This window comes from Symphalangus syndactylus, chromosome 8 (genome assembly GCF_028878055.3).
Source record: "Symphalangus syndactylus isolate Jambi chromosome 8, NHGRI_mSymSyn1-v2.1_pri, whole genome shotgun sequence".
NCBI lineage: Eukaryota > Metazoa > Chordata > Mammalia > Primates > Hylobatidae > Symphalangus > Symphalangus syndactylus.
The window spans coordinates 131,781,105-131,802,168 of record NC_072430.2 but is presented as its reverse complement, the minus strand read 5'-3'; the positions used below and the strand labels follow the sequence as shown (position 1 = coordinate 131,802,168).

The 21,064-nt window shown below is 43.8% G+C and overlaps 1 protein-coding gene across 2 annotated transcripts in view; it reads left to right on the top strand.

The window, feature by feature from the left end:
• Positions 1-21,064, top strand: part of COL4A4 (collagen type IV alpha 4 chain) — a 322,996-nt gene that overhangs the window by 174,646 nt on the left and 127,286 nt on the right. For both annotated transcript variants that reach the window (XM_055290810.1, XM_063645750.1), the window contains 2 exons: positions 3,659-3,701; positions 7,970-8,047. In XM_055290810.1, coding sequence (XP_055146785.1) covers positions 3,659-3,701; positions 7,970-8,047 — 121 coding nt within the window. The remainder of the gene's footprint in view (positions 1-3,658; positions 3,702-7,969; positions 8,048-21,064) is intronic.

Here is a 21,064-nt window from a genome sequence, read left to right as displayed (position 1 = left end):
TGTAAAGTATTTTATTTCTCCTTCACTTATGAAGCTTACTTTGGCTAGATATGAAATTCTGGGTTGAAAATTCTTTTCTTTAAGAATGTTGAATATCAGCCTCCACTCTCTTCTGGCTTGTAGAGTTTCTGCCGAGAGATCAGCTGTTAGTCTGATGGGCTTCCCTTTGTGGGTAACCCAACCTTTCTCTCTGGCTGCCCTTAACATTTTTTCCTTCATTTCAAGTTTGGTGAATCTGACAATTATGTGTCTTGGAGTTGCTCTTCTCGAGGAGTATCTTTGTGGCGTTCTCTGTATTTCCTGAATCTGAATGTTGGCCTGCCTTGCTAGATTGGGGAAGTTCTCCTGGATAGTATCTTGCAGAGTGTTTTCCAACTTGGTTCCATTCTCCCCGTCATTTTCAGGTACACCAATCAGATATAGGTTTGGTCTTTTCACATAGTCCCAAATTTCTTGGAGGCTTTGTTCATTTCTTTTTATTCTTTTTTCTCTAAACTTCCCTTCTTGCTTCATTTCATTCATTTCATCTTCCATCAGCGATACCCTTTCTTCCAGTTGATCGCATCTGCTACTGAGGCTTCTGCAATCTTCTCATAGTTCTCGAAACTTGGCTTTCAGCTCCATCAGCTCCTTTAAGCCCTTCTCTCCATTAGTTATTCTAGTTATCCATTCTTCTAATTTTTTTTCAAAGTTTTTAACTTCTTTGCTATTGTTTTGAATTTCCTCCCGTAGCTCAGAGTAGTTTGATCATCTGAAGCCCTCTTCTCTCAACTCGTCAAAGTCATCCTCCATCCAGCTTTGTTCCGTTGCTGGTGAGGAACTGCATTCCTTTGGAGGAGGAGAGGTGCTCTGCTTTTTAGAGTTTCCAGTTTTTCTGCTCTGTTTTTTCCCCATCTTTGTGGTTTTATCTACTTTTGGTCTTTGATGATGGTGATGTACAGATGGGTTTTTGGTGTGGATGTCCTTTCTGTTTGTTAGTTTTCCTTCTACCAGACAGGACCCTCAGCTGCAGGTTTGTTGGAGTTTACTAGAGGTCCACTCCAGACCCTGTTTGGCTGGGTGTCAGCAGCGGTGGCTGCAGAACAGCGGATTTTCGTGAGACCACAAATTCAGCTGTCTGATAGTTCGTCTGGAAGTTTTGTCTCAGAGGAGTACCTGGCCGAGTGAAGTGTCAGTGTGTCCCTACTGGGGGGGTGCCTCCCAGTTAGGCTGCTCAGGGGTGAGGGACCCACTTTAGGAGGCAGTCTGTCCGTTCTCAGATCTCCAGCTGCGTGCTGGGAGAACCACTACTCTCTTCAAAGCTGTCAGTCAGACAGGGACATTTAAGTCTGTGGAGGTTCCTGCTGACTTTTTGTTTGTCTGTGCCCTGCCCCCAGAGGTGGAGCCTACAGAGGCAGTCAGGACTCCTTGAGCTGTGGTGGGCTCCACCCAGTTCGAGCTTCCTGGCTGCTTTGTTTACCTAAGCAAGCCTGGGCAATGCGGGGCGCCCGTCCCCCAGCCTCACTGCCGCCTTGCAGCTTGATCTCAGACTGCAGTGCTAGCAATCAGCGAGACTTCGTGGGCATAGGACCCTCCGAGCCAGGTGCAGGACACAATCTCCTAGTGTGCCGATTTCCAGGCCCTTTGGAAAAGCGCAGTATTAGGGTGGGACTGACCCGATATTCCAGGTGCTGTCTGTTACCCCTTTCTTTGACTAGGAAACGGAACTCCCTGACCCCTTGCGCTTCCCGAGTGAGGCAATGCCTCGCCCTGCTTCGGCTCCCGCAAAGTGTGCTTCACCGACTGTCCTGCACCCACTGTTTGGCACTCCCTAGTGAGATGAAACCGGTACCTCAAACAGAAATGCAGAAATCAACCGTCTTCTGTGTCGCTCAGGCTGGGAGCTGTAGACCGGAGCTGTTCCTGTTTGGCCATCTTGGCTCCACCCCCCAATCTTATTTTTTAGTATCTACAGTGGCAGAAAGAACAAGTCCAGTGCAGGATAAAGGAACTATGAAGGATCTTTGGACCTGACCTGAGCTGGCCCCCTCGGGGCCATTCTGTCTGCACTCTTTGGAGCATATTGTCCAACTTTTCTAAGTCTGTTTGCTCTTCTATAAAAGGTTTAAGAAACATGCTGTGCCTACAATCCTTGATGAGATTATATAGAGAGAAGTGACAATTGCTGTAAAATGCAACATATCCTATTTAAAAATGTCCAGTGATAATAACTCATTTACCAAGCAAGAGTTGTAAATACACATTCAACCTGATTTAAAGCAGTTGATTCCCGGTGTTTAACACCCCTTTTATATTTTTCTCTTTATTTATTTGGTTACTACAATGAAAAGCCAACCTGGCTTGTATTGGAATTACCACAAAAACATCTGGGGAGAGAGGGAATTTAGTGTGGGAGCCATTAAGTATGGGCTGGACCCAGTTACTCATCTCCCAGATCCACAGCTCTGTAAACATCTGTAGTGTTTGTCAGCATCTCAGCAAAAGAGGAAGAAGTAGAGGGTAGAGAACAAAGGCTCATTTAGGACATGAGGTTTTAGAGAGGAGAAGGCTCTACAGAGAATGAAAGAACAAGGATGGCAGATAAATCACAGCCCAGAACTGAGCCCCAGTTCTCCTACCATCCTTTGGAATGGTGTGACCCGAAGTTCTAACCACAGCTGTTTTAGGCATTAAATAAGGTGATGGACCCAGAAGCTGTTTGACAAATATAAGGCCTAGAAAATATATGCAAGTGTTTAATGGGTGTTTGGTTTGTTTTGTTGTTTCGAGACAGAGCCTCACTCTGTTACCCAGGCTAGAGTGCAGTGGCATGATCTTGGCTCACTGCAATCTCTACCTTCTAGGTTCAAGTGATTCTCCTATCTTAGCCTCCAGAGTAGCTGGGATTACAGGCATGCACCACCATGCCCAGCTAATTTTTGTATTTTAATAGAGATGGGGTTTCGTCATGTTGGCCAGGCTGGTCTTGAACTCCTGACCTCAGGTGTTCCGCCCACCTCAGCCTCCCAAAGTTCTGGGATTGCAAGCCTGAGCCACAGCGCTTGGCCTTTTAGTGGTCTTTTAAAATTGCATATCTCCTCTGTTAAAATTTGTTTGTAATAATGAAATTACCCCAGTCGGATTTCTGCCTCACTTATAAGGTCCTGGACTACATAACTTTTCCCTAAATATTCCATATTATTTCCCTTTTTCTCCAAACCATCCTCCCAGTCCAGTTAGGTTTCCTTCCATCTTCCCTCCTTCTAGTTGCTTCCACTAAATGGCATTTGGGATACACTGGTCTCAGCAGTGTGTGTCTCTGAACAAAGCTGCCACCTTCCCTCTCTCCTGCAGTTTTCATTCTGAGAATCATCTTCTTTCACTCGTCTGTCCCTCCAGGTCTCACTTTCAGAGGGTCCTCATGGTCCCCAGCACAATGAGGACCACACAAGGGGTTCAACACACACTTCTTGGCTGATTAAAAAGAGGAAAGGCAATGATGGCAGCCAGAGAGAGGAAAGCATGGATCTTGTCACTGATGATAAGTTGGCTAGTAGGAGCAGCCTCATAGAAATAAAAAGTAGCTTTCTGGAATTAATTCCTTTACTCTTTTTCTTTTTAATTTGTTTCACATGAAAATAAACTGTTTAAATTAATCTGCATTTTTGTTTTTCCGTAGGTCACTTATACTTATTCTCTTTTCTGTACAATATGTATATGGGGTAAGTACATTCACTAGCTCCGGTTGCATTATGAAAATTCACTTTATAGAATGCATAATTTTTGTTATACTTTGAAAGAAACCACCCTCTGGGACTCAGTTTTCTTACCTGTAAAATGGAGAATAGGACTAAATAAACTCTAAGATTTCTTTTATATTGTATAGTCAAGACTGCTTTCTGAATTGCCTAGGTATTGGGGATTTCCATATTTTAATACGAACATAACCCTTTCTTTAAAAGTTTTTTTTGGAGACAGGCAAGAGGCAGCTGGGCCATTTCAAGATTAAATCAAGAAATACGAGAATAATTTGAACATTTTAGCTCAGAACAAAAATAAGCCCAGAACATTCTGTAATAAGCTATCTTTCTTGTGCTTCCTCACTGAAGAATCTCAGTCATTAAACTCACCCTCAGATGTGTCTGGGAAATCCCACTGTGGCCTGCCTGCAACTCAGGTTGATCTTGAGACAACTGACTTGGTTTAAATCACTCTAGTGAATACATCCCTACCTGTTCATACTCTCCACCTTGGATTCACCCAATGCAATTTCAGTGAGTCAAGTTATTGTAGGTCTTTTCAAAGCAAATCAAAATGCAAAATTACCTTCTGTTCTCCTTTTCCTACAAGTTGGGAGCAGAAAACACCTGGGTCAAAGAATGAGGAGCCAGTGGTTCTTGGCTCTGCCAATGATTCATTTCTTAACTTATATAAGACTCAGTTATCTCCTGTATTGAGTAGGGATGATAAGACTTGCCCAACTTTGTTGACATGCATTTGAGAGCATCACCTGAAATAATGAGTGGAAACGATACTGTGACATATACATGTGTATTTCTTCTATTTCTCTTACTTGATTTTTAAAAGTTTATTTTTGTGTAATATTCTTTTTCCTGTTATAAAAGTCTGCAGAGTCCTAGATTTTGCTTTTTTAAAAATATTGCATACAAGTAAATATAATTTCTGAATCAAAGATTTTTCTATCCCAGGCCTTCTACCAGCTTGTGGTGTGCAGAGAGTCTAGAGATTTCACACAGGGAGTGGCCATACTATCATTGGGTTTTAAAGGTAGCAATACAAATTGATGCAATGTCGGTGGGAAGCAATTTGGTATTACCCATCCGGATTTTGAATGCACTTACCTATTGACACAGGAGTGTGTCTTTTTGGAATTTGTCATACATGTTTATTCTTATTCATGCATACAGATAAATATGCCCAAGAATACCAATTTCAGGATAGTGTTCAGTATAGACAGAAGGGAGCTCCCTAAATTTCCTTCAACAACAACTGGTTAAACAAAGTATGGTATGTGGTCTGACAGATAAGCATATGTATTACTTTGGAATGATATTGAAGACTTTCAATTATGTGAAAACAGCAAAATACAGAGCAATCCACCATTTGGATAAAAATAAAACAAGTCCAAATCACCAAAAGTGTGTTTGTACACATCTGTGCCTGTGTGCCCATGTGCTCATCTGCCTCTGTGTGTGCGTGTGTGTGTGTGAATGAGGTCATTGTATGAATATGCTTATTAATGCCCAGACACCTATTTGAAAAAAATTATCCTATATAGGAGGGAGCTTGGGGCCAGTGTTGAAAGAGGGCGTTTCTTTTCCTGTCATACTCTTTGGCACCATTTGAATTTTTAAAATTATGTGCCTATATTATTTGTTTTTGAAAAAAGAAGATGGAATTACAAGTATAAGACATTAATAACTTCTTTGAACTTTTTTTTTTTTTTTTTTGGTGAGACAGGGTCTCACTCTGTCTCCCAGGCTGGAGTGTAGTGGCACGATCTCAGCTCACTGCCACTTCTGCCTCCCAGTTCAAGTGATTCTCCCACCCTCAGCCTCCTGAATAGCTGGGATTCCTGGCATGTGCCATCACACCTGGCTAATTTTTTTGTTATTTTTAGTAGAGACGGGGTTTCACTATGTTGGCCAGGCTGGTCCTGAACTCCTGGCTTCAAGTGATCTGCCAGCCTTGCCCTCCCAAAGTGCTGGAATTACAGGCATGAGCCACCGCAGCCAGCCTTTGAACTTTTCTATGTGACAAATATATGTTTAACAATATCTGAGATAAGGCAGATAGTGACTTTTCCTTTTTTCTCTTTGAAGAAGAGTAACATTAGTTTCCAAGAGTGTGAATGTATTCCCAGTGAATGTGGTTTGTACTTTGAATGTTTAATTGTCTGAAATATTGTGTTTATCTTTTAAAATGAATTTATACAATCTATTTTTGAGGTGCAGACCTCTATAAATTCACCCTCCTCTTTTAATGTTTATTGGGGAATGTTTACGTAGAATAACTTTGCAGAGGCTAAAATCACCTCTTGCTTTTTCCTTTTACTGATCCAAGTCAAAGCTTGATATGTGACTATTTCTGTTTTTTTTTTTTTGAATCTACTAATCTATTTTAAACTGATTCTTTCCTGAAACGTAGTTTTGCTGCAAACATCTCAGTGATGTTTGGCAAAAATAAGCAAAGAAATAATAATAACAAACTTGCCCTTATTATCAAGCCATCTAATCAACTGACCTTATATTTTTTCCTCCAGTTGTTTTGATATTTCAGTGAACACATAGTAATGAAGCCCAACCTTAAATGAACCCAAGTATTCAGTCTAGTTACTTTAAGTGCTTTCTTGCTGTCCCGACCTGGGCCCGGGCATTTAATTTTTTTTTTTAACCTTATCAGGGTGTTTAACTTAATATTTCTGCATTTACAGATAACAACATTACTCAAAACTCAAGAGGCATATATTTCTGAAACTTCAAATACATTTTTAAACTTAAACTATCTAATCACTTGACTCTTGTCAAGCTTCAAATTCTTGTATGCTTTTAATGATCCATGAGAATATTGTTTACAAAGATGTCTTTTTAAAATTAATGCTTAAAGATATTTTCTTTTGGATTGTGTCTGAGCATATTTTTCTCCAAAATAAGCCTAAATTGTGTGAGTGAAAAGAAAAATGATATATGCTGATTAGACTCTTTTCCCTCCCATACACATATACCTGTTCATATATATGTATACATGCACGAATATTCATATATACACATATATATTCATATGCATTCACACATATATATGTATATATGTCTTCCATGGGAATTATAAATATTAGTTTTATTGTTTTATGTTTTCCCATCATACAGTGGTCTAAAGGCTTGAGTTCACAGCCTTAAGTTTAAAAATGTTGATCAATCATAAAATTGTACAGCCAATGTATAAATGTTGCAATGACGGTTAGGCCAGATCATGAGCCAGGCAAACCTTTTCTCTGATGCTTTCTTGATATTCCTATCCATGCCCTCGGGTCCTAGCACCTAGAGGTGCTTTGTCCACTACACAGAGGCCTAAATCACCACTCCGTCCTCACTGGCCGGCCCAGCCTGGGAATGCACGGTCAGTGCTCATGTTCATTGCAGGGGCATCATGGTGATTGCTGTTAAGGGATCTGCTTATGGAAATAGTACTCTGGGACTATGCTTTTGTATGGAAGTGGACGATGACTCTGGATATAGGTGATTACGATTCATGAGAACAAGGAGCTGATTCTTCCCAAAGGGCTTGTGTGTGTGTGTGTGTGTGTGTGTGTGTGTGTGTGTGTGTGTGTCTGATGCTCTAAAGAGAGTGTTGGAAAGTTTGCTAAAAGTGGGGAAAAGGTCCAAATTATTCAAGTTCAGGAGTTTCTGTTTGAGAAACACATTAGAGAAAACATCTTGGAGTCTCAGCAAATTGTAGGAAGAACAATTTTAATTTTAAGCCCAAGGATGGGACAGAAGAATTGTCCTATGAAGGACAGTTTGATGAGGGAGGAGACACACTGTAGCTGGTCTTGAAGATAAAGCAAAACAAGCCCTGAAAAAAAAACAAGCTTTTCATTTAAACTAGACTCCATTGTCTATGCATGGATTGCCTAACCACATAGTTTACACTCTAAGACTGTTCACAACTTAATAAATTCAGTCTTACCGAAAGGGAGAAATTGTGGAAGATTCCAGTTAAAGCCAAACGACTTTAGAAGGATACTTATTTTCCTTCAGCATCCTCAGTTTTGGAAGCTTCTTGCTCATATGATCAACCCTCCTTATTATTAAGCTACTGTGTTAAGTTCTTCATCTTTTTATATGTCATGATTAGTCTTTTCTTCTCATGGAGTCAAAGGTAAACCAAGAGTGCTTGTTATAATGTATGTGTTATGCACCCAGTTGAATGATGAGTACTGGTATACTAAATAAGATGCTTCACTTTCCAGAGTGGAAAGAAATACGTTGGTCCTTGCGGAGGAAGAGATTGCTCTGTTTGCCACTGTGTTCCTGAAAAAGGGTCTCGGGTAAGTGACGTAAAAACCGACATGGGCAGCATTCCTGAATTTCGAGACCTTGTGAATATTTAATATTAAGTAGTCCCAGATCCTTGGCAAATTTTAGTCCTTGATAATGTTTATGTATTTCACAGCTGATGTTTTTCACATTCTAATAGCAATCTCAATTATATTACACAGTCTGGGCTTAGAAGACAGTCTAGGAAGCTGCGATTCACCCATGGTTTTATACGACACTAGTCTTGTGAATTGCCCTATGGAGGAAGGGTCCTGGTGTGAAATGGTACCTACTGGGTCACCATCCTGAAATATGGCATTTTAAAGGCTCTGAGAAGTACTGAAGTTGGTAGAAAAAAAATCCAAGTTTGTTTGGTCTTTCCAGATGGTTGACCATAGGACTCTTTCTTGGATTGTCCCTATTGAAACAAGTGGCACAGTGTTCTAATGAAGCGATAGCTATATTTTTTGTATGTTTATTATGTGCCAGGCACTGTTCAGTGAGTTCAAAATGCTTCTGCTCATTGACTTCTCATAAGAACCTTCTTAGGATACCACGTTTGCAGTGCAGGAGACCTAAGCCCAGGTAAGTTAGTGTCTTGCTCAAGTCCACCCAGAACGGCTACATTGATGAGCACGCTAGATCCTCTGTTCTGCAAAGCCAAGAACCTCTTTGGTTACTGTCTGTCAGGTCTCTTGAACATTTGTTAACGTCTCCCCCGTGTTCTGACAGTAGCCCACTAATTCATTTGTGATAAAGTATTAGATCAAACAATTCTTTAATTACAATTACTCCCACAATCTCACAAGAAAGGAGTGTGGTATAGAAGTTTGGGACAATTTTTGAGTCAGATCAATGATTCTTTTCAAATGTGTCCTCATCCATTCTCGCTGCTGTAACAGAATACCATAGACTGGGTGGCTTACGAGAAATTTATTTCTCACAGTCCAGGAGGGTGGGAACCCCAAGAACAAGGTGTCGGCAGATTCAGCGTCTTGCTGAAGGCCTGCTTCCTGGTGTGCAGATGGTGTCTTCTCATTGTATCCTCATGTGGTGGAGAGAAAGAGCCCTCTGGGGTCCCATTTATAGGGGCATTTATCCAATTCATGATGACTCCACTCTGATTAATTACTTCCCAAAGACCACATCTCCTCCTACTATCACCTTGGGGGTTAGAATTTCAACATATGAATTTAGGGAGCCACAAACATTCAGTCTGTAACAGTGTTCAAGTCAATCATAGGGGGCTGTGCATGACATTCAAAAAGCACAATACGGTAAAGAGGAGTCTACAAGGACACAAAACACTACCTTCCTGAGAGAAGGGACGCCATATTTTTCTCATGGTATTGCTTCATCTTTACACAGCAGGTGTGCAGTGGGTTCCTTTGTTGGCCTATTTTACTGGGAGCAGCTACCTTATTGAGCATAAGTTATGACAAATCCACTGATGCTTAAACTGCTTTATTCCTTCTTCAGTACATCAAAAATTTTGTTCATCAGAATTTATCTTGAGCTTTTTCTTTTCTTTTTTTTTTTTTTTGAGACAGAGTCTCGCTCTGTCGCCAAGGCTGGTGTGCGGTGGTGCGATCTCGGCTCACTGCAAGCTCCGCCTCTCAGGTTCACGCCATTCTCCTGCCTCAGCCTCTGCAGTAGCTGGGACTACAGGCACCTGCCACCATGTCCAGCTCATTTTTTGTATTTTTAGTAGAGACGGGATTTCACCATGTTAGCCAGGATGGTCTCGATCTCCTGACCTCGTGATCCGCCCGCCTTGGCCTCCCAAAGTGCTGGGATTACAGGCGTGAGCCACTGCGCCAGGCCAGAGCTTTTTCTTTTCTATTCTTTTTTAGACAGGGTCTCACTCTGTCACCCAGACTGGAGTGCAGTGGCATGATCTTGGCTCACTGCAGCCTCAAACTCTTGGGCTCAGGTGAGCCTCCCACCTCCACCTCCCGAGTGGCTGGGCCTACAGTCACATGCCACTACACTAGGCTAATTATTTTTTTGATGATGATGATGATGATGATGATGATATTATTATTATTTTTGTAGAGGTGGAGTCTTGCTGTGTTTCTCAGGCTGGTCTCAAACTCCTGGCTTCAAGTGATCCTCCCTCCTTGGCTTCCCAAAGTCCTGGGATTACAGGCATGAGCCACTGTGTCCAGCCGGTCTTGAGCCACTTTCATAATACAATTTTAAAATGAAGCTTCAAGAAAACAAAGTCCTTAGCTTTTTTGTGTAAATGCGCACATTATACAGAAAAAAAAGCCTGGCTTTTTTGGTGAGATTATTAATGTAAATATACCAAGATTGTATAAATGCAAAAGGGAAAAAAACTCAGTGCCTCTAAATTTTATGACTTTGAGCTTCAGGACCAAGATAAATAGATTTGATCAGCCCTGTGGCAAGAACGGGATGAGCAGAGCCCAAAACAAAGAGGACCAGTTGCTTTTATAAAGGCACCTCAGCGGGTCTCCCAATGGGAATGAGGCTGAGAGTTGTTTTAGCAGAAAGGGGGATGCTACTGGTTTCCAGCAAGTAGAGGCCAGAAGTGCTGTTCAACATCTTACAACGCATAGGACAGTCCCCACACCAAAGAAAAATCCATCCAAAATGCCAACTGTGCCAAGATTGAGAAGCCCTGTTCTAATCTCACCTCTGTTCTGTGATGCAGGTATTATTATTTCCACCCTTCAGGGCAAGGAAACTAAATTCCCAATAGTTCTAAATAACTTTCTAGGATGCGGGAGAGCCAGGGATCACACCCAGGTGTCTGGCTTCAACCCCAGCATTTGCTCCATGATTGTGGAAAGACTATTACATGAAGGTACCAACTGCTGGGTTGTAGCATCACTTTGTAAACTCGGGTTGCCACTTGACTCTGACCAAGCCTGGGTTTCCTTGCACGTACCCCCATTGGTCCTTCTTTTCCATGTTCTTGGGCTGTTAAACAAGCACAAGGCATTGCATGTGTAGATGGTGTACTTTCCACCCTCTAAGCAGTCTCTGGATTGGGAAGGCTCCCGGTCCCGAGCGGCACTCTGCTGTGTGTCTCTGTGTCTGCATGGTCAAGGAGAGCTGTGTGTGCCACAACAGGGAGCCTCTGGTCCTCCTGAGATGAATGGGTTTTCCATGGGAAGGCTGCAAGTCGCTGTGACATCTTCCAGCTGAGGATTTGGGAGTGTGGCTTGTGCATAACGGAAGGTGGTTTGGGAAGGCAGCACCCTCAAGTCCTCAGCAGCCGGCCAACCTTCTGAGCTGCAGTGACAGCTCAAGGGGGACTATCAGAATAGGAATACACCAAATTCCTGAGGCTTGAGGGATCTGCCTGAGGCTGCACAGCCCTCGAGTGGCATAGCGGGGTATTCCTAAGAAGGAAAGTATTCCTCTCTTACAGGTTAATGCCCGTAGTAGTAGTAGGTAATAGTAGGTAATAGTTTCATCAAACCCCACATCAAAACTGCTATGTCTAAAGCAATCATTGACAGGCAAGGCTGGTTCGGTGCTGAGGAAAGGCCATGGTTCGCAATGTAACTAGAGAGGAGAGCTAGAGTTAGAGGTGGAGATGGAACGATCTAAAGTGGAGAACCAAGGGGGACCTCCTTTGATGTCTACAGAATGAAGTCCAGCCCCATCACTGTACCACTGGAGGCCCACAGTCTAGCCCCAGCATGAGTTTTCATCTGTAATCCTTGTTACTGCCCGTTTGACCCTTTCCAGCTGCAGCAGTTGGGCCACTCATTCACTCTTGAAGATAATCTGAATATTTCCACTTCTCTGCCCTTTTCTGAATGCCTTCCCACTTGCACTCTGCCTCTGTCTTTTCTGTTCTTCTCAAAGGAGCTCAGTGGAGATGCCAAACCACAAGGTCTTTCTGCTCATCACAGCCAGTGTCAATGTCTCCCTGCCAGAACCCCCTAGCAGGCTGCTTATCTGCTTCTCTTTTGCTGTACTTGTCCTGCCCTGCCCTGTAGCTCTGGCTGGATTTGAGTGTGAATGTGCCTGACTTTATTGATTAGATTGCAAGCGTACACTTCCTGAAGGTGGTCATGAGAACACAAGTAAAACATTGATCCCGACTCCCGACCCACTGTGGACACCCTTAAAATACAGTTTGCCTAACTTCACTTCTACTCTTTGTAAACTGGGGGTCATTTTTTGTACTTTGAGATTATCACAGTAGATAGCACACAACAGGCAGTTAATACACATATATTAAGAAACTAAAATTCAGGGGCCTGGCACAGTGGCTCACTCTTGTAATCCCAGCACCCGGGGAGGCTGAGGTGGGCATATCACCTGAGGTCAGGAGTTCAGGACCAGCCTGGCCAACATGCTGAAACCCCATCTCTACTGAAAATACAAAGAATTACCAGGGCATGGTGGCAGGTGCCTGTAATCCCAGCTACCTGGAAGGCTGAGGCAGGAGAATAGATTGAACCTGTGAGGTGGAGGTTGCAGTGAGCTGAGATTTCACCATAGCACTCCAGCCTGGGCGACAAGAGCAAAACTCTGTCTCAAAAGAAAAAAAAAAATTAGATCCCAGCCTGGACAGGATTTGGGAGCTGAGCTTGTGGTCAGGCCAGCATGCAGGGGTTCTGTAGGCGGATCTCCCATACCCAAGAGAAGAGAGGGACAGAATTACTGGGGAATCTCTTCCCCAACCCTAGACTTTCTCCCCACACACTAGCATTTAAGCCTGTTATGAAATGAGTAATCTCACATAGTTCAAATTCCCTTGTGAATTTCAGGTAGGGTCAGAAATAAGCACTTTGAGCAGCAACAACAAATAAGAGGGTTGCAGCTCTTGGACCTTTTAAGGTACAATGGCACCCTGGGAAGAGCTCCAGGCTGAGGGGAGGAGACTGGAGCTTACCTCCTTGATCTTTTTCAGGTTCAGGGCCCTCACCTGGGATGTGAGAATTTGTCCTAGAGGGGGCTGGCTGGTCCCCTCGGCTCTAGCAGCCCATGGTTCTGTGATGTGGGGCGTGGGTTTTCACATATGACAACTATTTACTTGGTTTCCCAAATGACTTGTGACCAGGCCCTAACATTTCCCTGAACCTCACTATGGCCCGTCTTTAAGGGTGTGAATGAGGTATAACAGGCGGGATTTTCTATTATTTCTTATCAGTTTCAAGGGAGGAAGCTCTCTGTGTTTAATGATGGGCTCCTTGCAGGGAAAATTACATGTCCTTACAAATTAGAATGAGGACCTTTTATAAGTTACACTTTAGTAACAAGGATGATAATAAAGACACTGTCCACAGTTTTTTCCGCATATTGTTTTCTATTCAAGGGAGTATAACAATTGTGAAATTAACAAAACCTTATGATGTGGAAACACGGAAGTCAAATGACTTAAAGGTCAAGAATTGTCTTAGTCTTTTTGGTTTGAAAACCAAAATCAAACATGAGTGAGTCATTCTTTCTTCTGAGAATTTCAAATCACTAAAAAACTGCAAGTATTTTCCCTGCAATCTCATTCACTCATCCCTTATACTCCTAAGAGCTTGCATTCCATGATAAAAATGGAATTTACTTGGGAAATTTTAATTACTGTTAACGTTTTTCATTTCATTGAATTACTTGCACTCGAAGTTCTAGAACTCAGTCTCATTATCACTCACACAGCTGTGTTTTAGGACATTTTCTACCTGTAGCCTGATACATGGTTCAGAACAATAATTTTTATGTCCCCAAAGTTCACTTAAGTCAATTGTGTTCCATTTTGATGTAAACAAGTTCCCGTGACAATTGGAAGTTGGCAAAGGTGGTCTTTTTTCAACCCCTGAGTTTGCTGGGTTTGCTTTCTGTTCTTCTTGCTGTATCTTCCTCCTCCAAGAACTCTCCGGCTCATTTTGTCACTACTGGAGAATTCCCTGGTAAATGAAGTCCCTGTCAGAGGTGGCAGACTCAGATGTCCTTGGGGAACAGCTGGTGACCTGAATGTGGTAATGGGGAGAGGAGGCGCTCAGGACAGGGCTACTAGGAGCTGGATGGTGCATTTGTCATTTAAAGGCATCAGAATTCAGAATTTTTTAAAAAAACCCAGTGCCTGGCAATTAAACACACTCCCCAGTAAAATTCAGCCCACCAGCCTCCAGTTTATAATTTGGGCTTAGCTTGTTAAAGTGTCCCCCCATGTCAAGAACAGGAACCTTGATTTCTGAAGAATAGAAAACTTGCAAAAGTTAAAGGCTGAATCTTCAGCTATAGGATGATCTGTGTAGGTGCTTGAGTAAGGATTTCTTTCTTTTTTAAATTCTTTTTCTTTTTTTTTTTTTTTTTGAGATGGAGTCTGTCTCATCCAGGCTGGAGTGTCATGGCACTATCTCAGCTCACTGCAACCTCCACCTCCTGGCTTGAAGCAATTCTCCTGCCTCAGCCTCCCAAGTAGCTGGCATTACAGGCACCCCCACCGTGCTTGGCTAATTTTTGTATTTTTAGTAGAGATGGGATTTTGCCATGTTGGCCAGGCTGGTCTCAAACTCCTGACCTCAGGTGATCTACCCACCTCAGCCTCCCAAAGTGCTGGGATTACAGGTGTGAGCCACCATTCCTGGCCTTGAGTAAGGATTTCTGGACAGGGTTTGGGAGGCCTAGAGAGTAAAGGAAGGATCCCTGCCTATCATTTAATACTATTTGGTCCATTAATAAATTATAGTGGTAGAAGTAGCAGCAGCTGATGTCTACATGGGAAAATAACTCCAACTAACTAACATCATTTCAGTAGGCTGAGAAATATCTCTTTAAATCCAGCATCCGTGCATGAGAAAAGAGAGAAAAGAAGCTTTTATCTGCCTACTGCACTGTAGAATGTATTACCTATTTTCCAAACAGACCAAGTCTTACATATAGAGCTAACATAACAAGACTCTCCCCTGGGAATCCTAGTTGTGGTTTGGGTCTGAAGGCAGGTTTGGGCACATCTGCCCTGGTCAGTCACCTCATTAACTTGTCAGTGATTTGCAACAGGGCCTTTGGTCTCCTCATGTGGAGTTCAATTCCATAGCAACAACTGCCAAACTGTGTGACCCAGCATGACCCAGGCGAGGCTGGGTGCAGAGCTCAGCAAATGCGGGGCCACACTGAACTTGTTATTGGCAAGAAATAAGGGCTAGCGATACAGGTGCACTCAAAAGCAGGGGACAGTTTGGGGGAAATACTCTACTATATAGGAAAATAGAAAGCACTTAGTACAAGAATACCTCTTTAGTACAAATGTAACGTTTGACTATTTAGCTAAGATGAGGAATTATAAAGGTTTTAGGAAATGAAAGCAAATTTCTCCTTTCAAACAACCATATTCAATAATTTGCCAAGAAATCCACAAACAGCTGTCTCCAAGGTGCTTATTTCTCTATAACACAATCTTTTTTTTGTTTTGTTTTTGTTTTTGTTTTAGACGGAGTCTTGCTCTGTCCCCAGGCTGGAGTGCAGTGGCGCAATCTTGGCTCACTGCAACCTCCACCTCCTGCGTTCAAGCGATTCTCCTGCCTCAGCCTCCCAAGTAGCTGGGATTACAGGCACACACCACCATGCCTGGCTAATTTTTGTATTTTTAGTAGAGTCGGGGTTTCACCATGTTGACTAGGCTGGTCTTGAATTCCTGGCCTCAAGAGATCTGCCCATCTCGGCCTCCCCAAGTGCTGGGATTACAGGCGTGAGCCACCGCGCTCGGCCTCTATCACACAATCTTAACTGCAACGAATAATAATACCAATAATAATAGCTTTCCATTCATTCAGCAAGTAACCATTGAGCACTTGCCACATGCCAGGCATCCGACCAGGCCATGGAGGCCTCAGTCGTAAAGAAGAAAGTCCCTGCAGCTTGGAGCTCAGAGCCAAACCGAGAGACAGACAAGGCTCCCCTCCGGCCACTATTTCTGGCTGCCTGACGAACGCCAGGCACCGTTCGAGGTGCTCAAGTCACATCAGGGAAAAGATGAGACAAAAATCCTTGCTGCCTCCCCAGGTGGACAATTTGGCGCCCTGGCTTGCTTTGCATGGGAGCATATGGGGGTCAGGGCACAGGGAGCTGTGGGTTAGCACTTGAGCTTGAACCAGGGGGAATGAGAACTCTCCTAGCCACAGTCTGGAGGAGAAGCCTTCCGTCAGTTGCTATGGCTGTGTCACAAATGACCATATACATGGTGGCTTAATACAACAGAAATGTATTTTCTAGAGGCCAGAAGTCCAAAAGCAAGCTGCTGGCACTGCCAGGCTCCCTCCAGGGCTCTGGGGGAGAACCTGCTCCTCGCCTCCTTCCACTCCTTGTGGTGTCAGCAGTCCTTGGCATTCCTTGGTTCCTGGCGGCCTCACTCCAGTCTCTGCCTCTGTCTTCACGTCGCCTGCTCCTCTGTGTGTCCACATCAATCTCCCTCTGCGTCCTCCTTATAAAGATGCATGTAGTAGCATTTAGGGCCCACCTAAATCACCCAGGAGAAACTCTTCAGCTCAAGACCCTTCACTTGATCAGGTCTTTTGCCGTCTAAGGCAATAGTCACAGGCTCTGGGCTTAAGACATGTCGTATCTTTTTTGTGGTGTCATTCAGCTCCCTACAAGTGTTCAGACAAGGGGAACAGCCTCTGCTCAGGCCCTGAAGTGGGAAAGAGACAGGCTGGCATGTTTGAGGGACTGAAACATGACTAGAGAGAGGTTTGACCACAGTGGGTAAGGAACCCAGCAGCCTGCAATGCAGCTTAAAAAGCAGACAGGGGCAGGGGATGTTGGCTCATGCCTGTAGCACTTTGGGAGTCCAAGGTGGGTGGATCATGAGGTCAGGAGTTCAAGACCAGCCTGGCTAACATGGTGAAACCCCATCTCTACTAAAAAAATACAAAAATTAGCTGGGCGTGGTGGCGGGTGCCTGTAATCCCAGCTACTCGGGAGGCTGAGGCAGAGAATTGCTTGAACCTGGGAGGCGGAGGTTGCAGTGAGCCGAGATCATGCCACTGCACTCCAGCCTGGGCGACAGAGTGAGACTCCATTTAAAAAAAAAAAAAGAAAAAAAAGCAGACAGCTTTTCCTGCGTAATAAGAAATTTTTGAAAGATTTTAAGAAGCGAAGAAGCAGATTGGATTTCTATAAGATGATCTGGTGCTGTCTGGAGAGTGTGGCTGGTGGCAGGTGGGTAATGTTAGGGAAAACCTGTCACGAGGCTGCTGCAGACATGCAGGTAGCAAGTCTTGGTGGCTTAGCAAGGGGGTGAGTGTGGAGGGTAGGGAAGTGGATGGGAGGTGGACATGTTTGGGAGGCAGACTTGATAGGAATGAGGAGACTCACCTGGCGCAGCTGGGGCAGGCAGAGGCATGCGGGACTCCCAGGTGAGGTGTAAGCTGCTGTGTAGACAGTGGTGCATGCTCAGGAAGCACGTTTCAGGGGTGATCATGAGTCCAGGTTTGGACTTGCAGCGCTTGTGGTCAGTTGGATATGTGACTGGCGCTCAGAAAGGAAGGTCTGGGTTAGGGAGGGACACAGAGGGATTGTCTGACTGTGGGTGAAGTTGACCCCTTGGAAATGGATGCTTTGGCTGGAGAAAGTGACAGGAAGCCAGGGCAGCCCTGAAGAGCTCTGGGGGACACTCCAAACGGGAGGAAGAGGGGCCACAAGACACAGGTGGGAGCAAATCAAGGCAAGGCCAAGGGGCAGGGATGCGGGAGAACAGGGCGGGCAAGAAGGAGGGAGAGTCGCCTGGATTAGAGCTGTCAGGGAGCTCACCAGGAGCCCTTCGCCTTGTTTAGGCCCCATAGCAGATGCAGATGCCATGTTTTAAAATGGGAAAACCCTTCTCCAGTGGCCTGGAGTAAGGGCTGACCTTGTTGTTCAGTGGCAAAGCCACGTCTCCTGGTTCTCAGTGCAGGGTTCTTCCTACCACACCATGCTGCCTCTTAAGAACAAGTGAAAATCTCGAATGAGTGTTACTCCAGGCTAAATCCCTCAGTTTGCCCCTATTTCATTGTGAACAACTGCGGTTACTTTAAGGTATAAGAAAACAGCCTGCCACTACAGTCCAGTATCTGGATTGTCTACTGTTGATAACACTTTTTGTTATTTATTTCGGTAACTCTTCCTGATACTGAACGGGCCTTTTTCCTGCAATAGGGGAGGCCCTGGAGGCACTGCCAAAGGATGTGTGAGTGATGTTATAGTGTCACCCAGTGGCTGACTGGTTGAATTACAATCAAGCCTTAAAAATCAAGCATTAGAAAAGAAAGGAATGATAATAATAATGGATTAAGAATAATGAGACTCATAAAAAGGATGAATATATTCAAAAGAATATTTATTTGTTAATTTTAATTGTGGAAGTTTTAACTGATCATGTAATCCATGAGTATATGTTTAGAATTTATACTGTGCAAGACAGTGGCCAAGATGCTGAAGTAGAAATAAAAACGTACATGAATCCCTGGCTACAAAAAGTGTACCAGAGGCCAGGCGCAGTGGCTCATGCCTGTAATGCTAGCACTTTGGGAGGCCAAGGGGGGCGGATCACTTGAGGTCAGGAGCTCAAGACCAGCCTGGCCAACATGGCAAACCCCATCTCTGCTAAAAATACAAAAATTAGCCAGGCGTGGTGGTGGGCACCTGTAATCCCAGCTACTTGGGAGGCTGAGGCAGGAGAATTGCTTGAACTGGGAGGCAGAGGTTGCAGTGAGCTGAGATTGAGCCACTTTACTCCAGCCTGGGTGACAGAGTGAGACTCTATCTCAAAAAAAAAAAAAAAAGTATACTAGAAGACATAACCCCAAGCAGATATTAAGCAAAGTAGCATGCACAAGGCAATATTGAGAAATAGATGATGGCGTTATTTAGTCATTAATTATTTTAGGGTAGTTGTGGTAGTTTGGAGGGGAGTGAAATTGATGAGGACTGCAGTTAAATGGAATCAGAAGCCTTGAAGTCAGAACTGAACAGCCTCAGGTCTTTTGTCTCATGTCTTTGAGTCTCAGCTTCCTCCTTTGGGAATGAGGTCGTAGATACAGGGATGACTTTCTGTTTTACAGGGTAGTAAGGATTCCATGAGAAGACTGTATTAACACTCTGTTGTGTTGTGTCTAGATTCGTACATGGTGGCAGTTATTACTGTTACTGTTATTATTATTATATTTTTGGTGGAGGGATGGCAGAATTTGAGCTACAGGTAGAGTGGCTACTCTGACCTCATGGAAACAAGTGTGTTTGGGGCAGAGGGTGTGGGTGTGGGAACTGCAGGGAATAAGGTTGGCGGGTGTGTGGAAAGGAGATTGTCCCCATTGCAGGTGTCAGTGAAAGCAATGACACCAGGAAAGGGGAGACTGAAGAAGATTCATTGACGGTTGCATGGGGCAGTGGGGAGAAGATCAGGGTTAAGGAGATGAGGGAGATTGTTGCTTGTGGAACCTGTGCGAGAGTTGACAAGACCATGGGCCAGGTGCTTGGCAGTGGGAGGAAGGTAAGACAGGAGCGTGAGATTTGGGTTTTGGTTCAAAGCGAGATGTGATCAACTTGGTCATGAGAAGGACATGGAGAATGAGGGAAAGGGGGTGACAAGGCTGGCAGCTGGATGGCGAGCTTAGATGATGCCAGGAACAGAGTTACTCTCTTCAGTGACAGGGAAGGAGGAGGCAGAGGGCTGAGCTCAGCTTTGACCCAATGTATGAGATGAATTAACAGGGGAAGAAGATGCAAGAAAGTTTCTAGAAAACAGTTGGGGATATAGGATAGGACCAGAAAGTTAAATTTGAGAACCACAAAAAATAGAGGTCTTCGATTAATTCAATTAATAACATTGTGTCCTAAAGAAACTTTATAAAAGAACATTGAGTGTATCTGGATAGATTGTTTTTAAGTGTAAAAATAAGAAGAGGCTTGTCACTCTGGGCATGGCATGAGCGTGATTTAGTGGATGAACCCTCCATTGTGCTAGACTCACGCTCAGGCTCAGGTAGGGGGAAGAGGAGAGGTTTGGGAGAGAGAGTGACTGGTCCAGGTGTGAATTTGAGCTTGCTAGGTGTGAGAGCCTGAATAAGTTACACCTTCCTTCATCTATATGGAGATCATAGCCTACATTTTTCAGTGTTGCTGGTTGCATTAAATAAGGTAAGGTATGGAGCATGCCAGCCACATAATCCATAACCAAGCCTAATAAATACATTCCTTCCCCTTCCTGTGACATTTTTGATGATCAACATCATGGTCTTAGAGTTCAAGGGTGATTTGGAAAATCTGTATAATTAGAATAACAAAAGTATCTTTCTTGTTTGTTCAGTTATTCATTTATTTATACTTCGCACTGATTTAACTTCTGGCTGAGAAAGAGCAGGAAGTCATGGCAGAAAAAGTGTGGCTGTACATATATTTGTAGTTGTTTATTTGTAGTGTTTCTCCTAGTGCTCCTACTGGTAAAATGACAAACGATTTCTTAGATTTTTGTCATTCTCCATATGTTTTGGTCCCTGGGGCAACCAGATCATGGCCAGCCAAAAAGGCTGATTTGAAGATTTTGGTTTTCAAAAAGTACAGTACATATCCTCTTATCTTTTGGCCTCTTTTACTAGGTTGTTATGAAATAAAAGTAATTTTATCTTAGCCCTGTTCAAGAGACATTCTAGACTTAGGCAACCGACAAGAGACAAAATCCTAGAGGAATGCCCTGGCGTCAGAAGACAGGGAGGCCAGCGATTCTGTGTCTGCTCTCATCTCCTTCATCCTTTATTTGTACAGCTGGCCCCAGAGCCTACTGCTGCTCTAGGGAGGCGCAAATAACAGGTTTGATGACACGGTGTCAATTCGGCCTTTGAACCGAAAGAAAGAAAGAAAGAGATGATCTAGTGGCTTCACATGGCATGCCAAAGTTTCCTCAGCTGTCAAGCTGATTGTCATTTCTGGATTCAGCGGCTCTGTCTTCTGACTTCACCGTCTCACACTGAAATTCAGAAGCTGCAGAGGCAGTTGCATGCGCACGGTAGCCAGAAAAACCCAGGGGTGCTGTGCATCTGAAAGCCAGTCATTCCACTGGGTGGTTTTTCTCTTTT